This window comes from Colobus angolensis, unplaced genomic scaffold, assembly GCF_000951035.1.
Source record: "Colobus angolensis palliatus isolate OR3802 unplaced genomic scaffold, Cang.pa_1.0 Scaffold166, whole genome shotgun sequence".
Taxonomy (NCBI): domain Eukaryota; kingdom Metazoa; phylum Chordata; class Mammalia; order Primates; family Cercopithecidae; genus Colobus; species Colobus angolensis.
The window spans coordinates 3,625,379-3,634,391 of NW_012114777.1; the positions used below are offsets into that span (position 1 = coordinate 3,625,379).

General features: G+C 50.1%; 1 protein-coding gene across 4 annotated transcripts in view; it reads right to left on the minus strand.

The window, feature by feature from the left end:
* Positions 1-9,013, minus strand: part of RGS20 (regulator of G-protein signaling 20) — a 123,739-nt gene that overhangs the window by 93,724 nt on the left and 21,002 nt on the right. The window contains exon 2 of one of the 4 annotated variants that reach the window (XM_011937585.1): positions 1,135-1,479. The exons of the other annotated variants lie outside the window; for them this stretch is intronic. Coding sequence (XP_011792975.1) covers positions 1,135-1,479 — 345 coding nt within the window. The remainder of the gene's footprint in view (positions 1-1,134; positions 1,480-9,013) is intronic. 4 annotated transcript variants of the gene reach the window in all.

Below are 9,013 nucleotides of genomic sequence, written 5' to 3' on the forward strand. Positions count from 1 at the left end.
GCCGCAGCCTCACTGCTCCAGCCCCGGATTAGCAAGTCCCAAGAGTGTGGATACGAAGCCAGGCGCGCGTGGAGGGCGTCCTCGAAGCCCTCTGTGTCATCGCCTCCCCTCGGCGCGCGGGGGCCGAGCGAGACTCGAGTGTGCTGGACTGCGTGGTCGGACCTTGTGAATGAAGGGAGCGGGAGGGAGGAGCGGGGTTGGGCGGCTGGCGCCGAGCGGGTGCTTGGTCCCCAGAGCTTCGCGTCTGTGGACTGCCCGCCTACGGAGAGCAGCCCCCTACCTTCTCCCCTGCCCGGAGCGCCTCTCTGAGCTCTGTCCCTGTCCCTCCCCGGCGCAGCCTCGGCCTCCGGTCTTCCCGCCCTGGAAAGCGGCCTTCGCCCCTCCTAGCTAGCCAGAGCGCGGAGGCCCCACTCGGCAAACGAGCGGGGCATAAGGGGAGGAACTAACCCCTGACTCCGGATCCCGCTGAGACCCTCGGCAGTCGCCCTCCGCGTCCCCTTCTCCAGGGACTCCCGAGTCCGGGGAGAGGAGTAGACCAGGGGTCAGCGGGAGGGGGAACCGAGCCGCCCAGCTCTCCAGACTCGCAGCACCGCGTGTCCCCATGGCCCGCAGCGTCCCCTCCGGAGTGGGACCCGGTGGGGCCGCGGGGGTAGTTCCCTGGAGCCCGGAGGGCTAAGCTGAAGCTGGAAACTGACCTGACACAAAAATAACATCACGTCATTTCCTCCCTTGCCTGCCGAGAGGGCAGGGGAGTGGGAGAGCGAGCGCGGGGAGCCGGCGGAGGCGCGTCTGGGGGAGGCTCGGAGGTGGGGGAGGAGAGCGACACGCCGAGAGTTTGAAAGGCAGTTTGAAAGGGAAGAGCAAGGGCTCCCTCCCGTTTTCTTGGACCCTGGAAAGGAAATGGCCCAGGAAAAAGTAGCTTGGAGTGTCTTCCCGCGAGGAGGGGCGGTGTCCCGGGAGCCGCCAGTGTCCCGTCCTATGACTTGCCCAGCCATGTCCCGGCCTAACCGACCTTGCCGCCTTTCCCCGCTGCTGGCCCGGGCGGGGCGGGTCAGTCGGGGTTAGGAAGAATCGGGAGAGGCTGGTGTCCTGGGGAGACTGGGTGTGGGGCGTAATGGAGACCACAGTACTCACCGGCATGGGCGAGCTCTGCCCAGCGGTGGCGTCTTCTTCCCTGGGCTTGCCGACCGGACAGGCGGGCCTCAGCGGACGACCCTCCGAGGGTCGGCCGGGAAGTGCCAGCGCCGCCCCGAGCAGGAGCGAGAGGCGGCCTGGCAGCTCCTCGTGCCCCCGCGAGAGCCGGGCGGCCGGCAGGGCGGGAAGCAGTGGGGAGAAGTTCGGGCGCCTCCGGGGAGCTTCGAGAGGGTGTCGCCGGAGAAGGTGAGAGAAGAACCTTGTGAGGCTGGAAAGCGGGCTAGAAAGGAGGCCGAGCAGCTTCGGGGCGGCGGGCGAGTCTGGGAGCTGTGCAGGCGGGAAGGGCTGGGGCGGGGAGAGAGAAACAATACCAGCATACGGTTAATGTGGTGTCCGGCCGCTTAGACGGGGCTATTTACTACAGAGTTTTGAGGCGTTACTTTGGGGGTGCAAGAGAAGGTCGGTGAAAACAGAAGGAAAGGCCTACAGTTAGATTCTTTCCCCTCCCACTCCTGTTTTTCCTAACTTCCTGCTACTTGAAGTGTGGTCCGTGGGCCGGCAGCGTCGCCAACACCTAGGAGCTTGTTAGAAATACTCTTGAGCCCCACCCAGCCTACTGCATTGGAATCTGCATGGTAACATTCCCAGGGGACTCCTATGCGTGCTGAATGTGACATGCGCTGTGCAGAAGGGTCTGTGTTCACATCTCCTGGTTCTTCAGAATTTGGATGAAAATCTTAGTTCACTTTTGTAACTGTTGCTCTTCCCCTTACTTCTCTGGTCTTCCCTTGTTCCCCCTGCCCTTTCGCATCTCCGTAAGTGCCCAGGGCACTTACGGCCCAGGGCACTCTGTGCCTGCCAGAGGCACAGAGTTCTCCTTGGCTACTAGATTCTATTGGGATTGTTGCCTACGGAAGGTCCAGATACTGGCTGAAGGTGGCTGAAGAGCCCCAGACCCTTCACAGGCTGGTTGGAGAAAGGGACTGGCCATTGCAGCTGTGGTTATGTTACGTGGAGCAGGGAACGCCGGGATTCCATGTTAGGGCTGCTACTACAAGTGAACCCTCTACCGACCCCATTTCCAAACTCCATGTGTCCTTCTTATTCTCGGGAACACCGGCCTTTCCACCTTCCACTTGTTGCTTAGGAGACCTAAGCGATGAGGTATTTTTTTTCCCCTTGGAAAGTGGAGGGAAGCATTAGTTTAGAAGTCAGAAACCCACGGTTCTACACTCAACCTTGCCACGAACTTAATGGCTAATACTGGGAAAGGCTCTTTACTTTCTGAGTTCATTTATAAAGGGATTGAACTCAGTGGCTTTTTAAGGTCACCTGCCTCGTTCAGGCTCTCATCTTTGAGACGCTCTTAGTTTCTTGGTGCACTGACGTTTAGTGTAGTTACAAACCGGAATGTAGCTCGGCCAATCCAAACACCCCCTCATGCCAAACAAAAAACAATTTAATCTGTCTGTGAAAAACAAGAGCGGTGGTTGCCAAAAAAAATGAAGGTGGAGGCGGGAAGCAGCGAATAAAGTGCCGGGGTGGTGAGGCGCGGGAGGCGAGCGCGGGTGCTCTGGGTTGGGCGTGGGTCCCAGGGGCGCGGCGGCCGCTCTCCAGGGTCCTGAAGGTGGGAGCGGTCGCGGGCGGCCTCGTGGGCCTGGCGCGGTTCCCTCACTCCGCAGTCACCAGGCCCGGCCTGTTTTCTTTCGGCGGTGGAAGTCTTGTGGGAAGCGATTGTCAGGAGAGAGGGAAGGAAACCTAGCAACCCATTCTCATTCATGAGGCCCTTTCTGGGAAAGCCGCGAGTGCGGTGGCTGATTTGTCTTTCTGTCGTTTGTTTGCTCCCGGGTGAGTTGAACTCGGTTTGCATTTCCGAGTAAGTTCACACTGTTTCACTTCCCCTCATTACCTTTTCCTGGAGAATGGGGTCGTTCTCCTAGTATTTTCATTCTCCCCGTTCAGCTGCTCCCCTCCCCCGCTCTCTGGCGGGGGAGCCGAGGAGGCTTCTGGAGAAGCGCCAACAGCTCCCTGGAGGGGCAAAGTGGGCGACTTGGAAATCGGTCTTGGCGCCTAGGGAATGAGCTGCTGAGCGTTCGTCTCGCCCGGGAGGAGGACAGGGGACGCGACTCTCCGGCTGGGGCTTGGGGTGTGGAGGCTCAGCTGCCGCCAAGCGTGCTCGGCCTCCGCCCGGCAGCTGGTCCTGGGAGGCACCTGCGGGGGACTGCGGGCCGGCGGCCGCGTCTGCGCCCCGCTCCGGAGCTAGGGCCCTCGGCGAGGGCGGGAACTTCGGCGGCCAAGGGCGCCCGGGCCGAAGGGACCCGACGCTAAGAAGTCGAGAGAGGACCAGCCGGGTTTCTGGAGACCTAAAGCCTGATGAGCCCACCCACGACCTTCCCAACCCTACGCAAGGGCTTGAACAAAGCCGAAAATGCTGAAAGGGAGCGCCCAGCACTCTTCTGCGACGCACGCCCAACTTCGAGGAGCCAGAGCGAGCTCCAAAGGCCTTTCCTGGGTCCCAGAATTTGGCGTCTCCAGCTCCTGTTTTCAAATGGTTTTGTGAGAACATGCGAACTCGTAACCTCGTTTCTCCCCTCACCCCAGTCCTTCTTCCCGAGTCACTTGCACGCTCCTGCCCCTTCCTTGGGCACGCTTCATTAGGCATTTTGCTTCGGTCCTGTGCTTTGAGACAGAGACTCTTGTGAGGGAAGTGGTGGAAATGGTCAGACAGAATAAAAGTCCCAAACCTGATCCAAGAAAAACAAGACTCAGCTCCTTTGCTCCTCTGGAGACAGTCACCGCTTGCCGGCCCCACACTGGCCTCAGGATCAGCCGCCTGCTCGCCTGCTTCTCTGAAGCCACCTCGAGTCTGGCGCGCAGAGCCCAGCGGCTTCTCTAGTTAGGGGAGGGGATGAGGGTGAATCAAGCAAGTTGTGGGGTGCTGGAATCCTTCCGCACTTCTGGCAAGGACGGAGCCAAAGAGTATCAATGTAGCCAAAAAATTCAATCTGAGAAAAGACCTTCAGCTGCCCGAAGGGCTGCACTTCAGAGAGCCTTGTCCTCCTTTTAGGCCAGATTCTATTTGACAGTCTGAGGCTTTCAATAATATTAGCCACAGATTGAAATTATCAGGACCGTATTCCTGGAAGCACTAGCCCTTAGGGATCCAGAATATTTGGGGAATACTTTATTCTGATTGAACCACCACATCCCTAATCAATCATGTTGGCTACTGAACAGCAACCAGAGTGCCTTTATGCAAACGAAAATCGCCACAGCCTAAATCCATATGAACAATGTCTTGCCCACTTCAAATGGAAGGTTTTCTTTCATGCTTAAACAGCAGCATTTCATAAGGGAAACATACATAGCAGAATAAAGGACTCCTGTACCAAAACTTTCTGAGAGCCTTTAGAATTAAAGTCACGGTTCAAACAGAATTTGAAGTTAGTTTTATGAAATGACCTATTTATTTCTGGACTATATTTTTAAGTTCCACTTTGTTGTAGTTTAGTCATATTATACATTTTAACTTTCTGCTATTTGGAAATGTAATTCTTCCACTTGGATCGAAGGATCTAGCTGACAGTGAAAACTATAAAGGCAAATCTTCCCCTGCACTGACCATAAATTATGCAGATTGAAAGATGGCAATATAAATAACAGATCCTGGCTATTAGAGTCACAGATTAATATTAATTTGAGGTGAACCCAACTCTTCATAATATGTTTCCATTATTAAGGTTCCTTCAGAATCTCAATGTTCCTCGTGAACATACAACTCTTAAAAAGAATATTTCTGCAGCTCATAATCAGTTCTGACTTGTTCCATTCTTTTAATAACTTTTAAAATGTATTTATGCCTAGGGCTGATGTGGAGATGTCATAAAGAGATGCGTAATGGAGGCAATGATAACGAGGGAGGAGGGGCTGGAAAGGGAAGTGGAGTGGGCCAGACATGAGAGCTACTTAGATGACTTGTATGTCTAGGGAAGGGAAACACTCAAAGGCTCTAGTCTGCCCTGCTCCTGCAGAGATAACTGGGTCCTCTGTTCTCATCACAAGTATTATTAGCCAAGTAAGGGACTTAGGGTAGGAGATGGTATTTGTTTGTTTTTTTTTCCAGAGTCTTATTCTGCCACCCAGGCTGGAGTACAGTGGTGTGATCTCAGCTCACTGCAGCCTCCACCTCCTGGGTTCAAGCGATTCTCCTGCCTCAGCCTCCTTAGTAGCTGGGATTACAAGCATGCGCCACCTTGCCCAGCTAATTTTTGTATTTTTAGTAGATATGGGGTTTCACCGTGTTGGCCAGGCTGATCTCGAACTTCTGATTTCATGTGATCCTCCCACCTTGGCCTCCCAAAGTGGTGGGATTATAGGCATGAGCCACCATGCCCCGCCGGATATGGTGCTTTGAAAACTTATATAAAAACTGAACCTTTGTTATTCTTCTCCAGACTTTCTCCTCTTGCAGTCTTCACCAGCTTAGTAAATGGCAATTTAACTATTTTTGTTCAGGTGAAAAACATCATTGGAGTATCCCAGACTCTCTTTTTAGAACTCTCTGGCCAAATCCAACTACTTCATATTCACAGCTGTTACCCTGTGTTATATGTTGACTTGCACCTCCCAAAATTTACGTATTAAAATCCTAGTCCCTAGTACCTTTGAATATGACCTTACTTGGAAATAGCATTGCAGCAGATATAATTAGTAAGATGAAGGCCACCCTATTCCAGCATGACTGGTGTCTTTATACAAAGGGGAAATTTGGGCACAGATATACACACAGAGAGAATGCCATGTAAGGCAGAAATTGGGTTGATGCATCCACAGCCCAAGAAATGCCAGAGGTTGACTGCAAACCACCAGAGGCTAAGAAGAGGCATGGAGTATATTCTGCCTCAAAAGGAATTTGGCCTCAATATTGCAGCATGGAAACCCTGACTGAGTTTCCAACCTTCCTGTCCTATCCCGTGGACTTCAGAATGAAGACTGCAACATCAGCTCTTACTTGAATTTCCAGCCTGCTGGCCTGGTCTACAGATTTCAGACTTGACACTCTCCACAGTTACATGAGCCAATTCCTTAAAGTATATCTCTCCCCATGTAACACACAGATGCACACACATACACACACACACACACACCCTCTCATTGCTTCTGATTCTCTGGGGAACCTTGACTAATGCACACCCCTCGCTGATCTTTCTCCTTTCCTTTACCATATTTCCTGTCATAGTCTCATTTCAACACTGAAGCCAAAGTTATCCTTCAAAACAGTTATCCTTGAAAATGTCACTCTACAGCTGCAGACTTTTTCTTTCTTTTTTCTGAGACAGTCTTGCTTTGTTGGATCCCAGGGCTCACTGCAGCCTCTGCCGCCTGGATTCAAGCAATTCTTATGCCTCAGCCTCCCTAGTAGCTGGGATTACAGGAGCGTGCCATGATGACCAACTAATTTTTTGTAGTTTTAGTAGAGACAGGGTTTCATCATGTTGGCCAGACTGGTCTTGAACTCCTGGTCTCAAGCGATCCACCCTCCTCGGCCTCCTAAAGGACTGGGATTACAGGTGTGAGCCACCACACCCATCCCAGCTCCAGACTTTCTATTGACTTCTGATTTCAGAGTAAAATCCAAAATCCTTACTCTAGCTCTCAAGGAACTACATGAATGATTCCACTCTGCCTCTGAGATCTCTTCTTCCTCTACAGTTCCTCTCTGCAACACAGTTTTTTTCTATAGCCCTTGTCACCATCTGACATAGTATATAATCACTTGTTTATTTGTAAGATTAAGCAATGATTTTGTCTCTTTCGCTTATTGCTATCTCCATAGAATCTAGAAAAGTGCTTGGGTGGATAAAGTATTCAATTAATATTTGTTGGACAGGTGAATTAAAAACAAACTCAAATATCATTCAGCCATAAAAAGGAGTGGAATTCTGATACACGCTATGACGTAGATGAACCTTAAAAACATGTTAAGTGAAAGATGACAGACACAAAAGGACAAATATTATATGACTCCATTTATATGAGGAGCCAAGAATAGGCAAATTCATAGAGACAGAATAGAGGTTACTAGAGGCTGAGAAGAGGGGAGAATGGGGAGTGATTGTTTGGTGGATATAGAATTTCTGTTTGAGACGTGTATCAGGCCATTCTTGCATTGCTATAAAGAAATACCTGAGACTGGGTCATTTATCAAGAAAAACAATTTAATTGGTTCATGGTTCTGCAGGCAGTACAGGAAGCATGGCACTGGCATCTGTCCAGCTTTTGGGGAAGCCTAAGGGAGGTTTTTCTCATGGTGGATGGCGAAGTGGGAGCAGGCCTGTCACATGGCAAGAGGGGGAGCAAGAAATAGAGTAGAGGAGGGAGGTACCACATATTTTTAAACAACCAGATCTCCTGATAACTCACTCACTATCATAAGGACAGCATCCAGCCATGAGGGATTTGCCCTCATGACTCAATTGCTTCCCACCAGATCATGCCTCCAACACTGGGGATTACAATTCTACAGGAACTTTAGAGGAGACAACATCTGAACGACATCAGGAAGATAAAAGAGTTCTGGAAATAGATAGTGCCATTGAATTGTATGCCTAAAATGGTGAATTTTATGTTATTTATATTTAACTAAATTAAAAAAACCCTCAAGACGTGAGCCGAGAGGAGCCCAAGAAGTCCATCCAGGGAGGAAGGATGGCTCAGTTAATTACTCTTTATTCTGTCATTGAGTTTGCAGCTATCTCTTGGGGTTCTCTCACTTGATTTCTGCTGCCACCACTCAAAGTGCTTGTAAGAGAGACATTGCCTAGTCTCATTCTGCTCCTAGCGTTTGATGGAACATAGATTGTGACATGGGGGAGTGGAAAGAGAACAGCAGAAACAAAAACCAGACGAGGAAGGGTCTTGTAAGCCACTCACTTACTCATTCTTTCAACATTTATTGTGTGTCTCCTGTGTAGGAGGCACTGTCCTAGATGCTTGGGATTCCGTGAATGAGAAAGAACATGACCTGCTATCATGGTGTGGTCAATGGGTGGGTAGTAAGGGTCCATATAGTCTGAATAGGGCAACCAAATCATGGTAAGGACTTTGGATTTTATTTTAAAAGCAATGGGAAATCATTGAGAGGTTTTTCAGCAAGAGAGACATCTAGTTTATATCTTTAAAGACTCCTTTGGCTGCTTTGTATTGGAGTGAATTGGGGAGGGGGCAAGGGTAGGAATAAGAAAGATGATGATGACTTGGACAGGTCATGTAAATAAAAACATAAATAAATGGACAGGTTTGGCAGAAGTTTTAAAGATCGAATTAACAGGACTTCAGATGGATTGTAAGTGCAGGCTGAGAAAAAAAAGAAAGATAATTCCTGGTGTGTTTTCTTACTTGTGCAGTTGAGTGGTTTACTGAACGGAGAGGACTAGGGAGGAAAATCAAGAATCCTGGTAAAGACAGATTTTTGAGATGGCTATGAGTCATTCAAATGGAGATGTCAGGCAGGTTGATGTAAAAGAGGCTTGGGCTTAGGGTAGGGAGGTCTGAGTGGGAGTCTAGGAGATATGAATTTGGAAGCATTAGCATACAAAGGTATTTAAACCTACTGGAATTGGATAGGATCCCTAGAGACCAGGAAACAGAGAGACAGAATCTGAGAGAGAAGACTGAATCAATTTAAGGAGTCTGAACCATATCTAGGTGGAGAATAGTATCCCCGGACAATATTTAGTCAGGAAGTCAACACAATCATGTGTGTGTTTGTGAAAGATCTCTCTGTTCTCTAGTGTTACTTAGAAGCAGGCATCACTGGAAAGCAGATCAGGGACAAGCTGTTGCAATAATATATATATATTATATATATATATATATA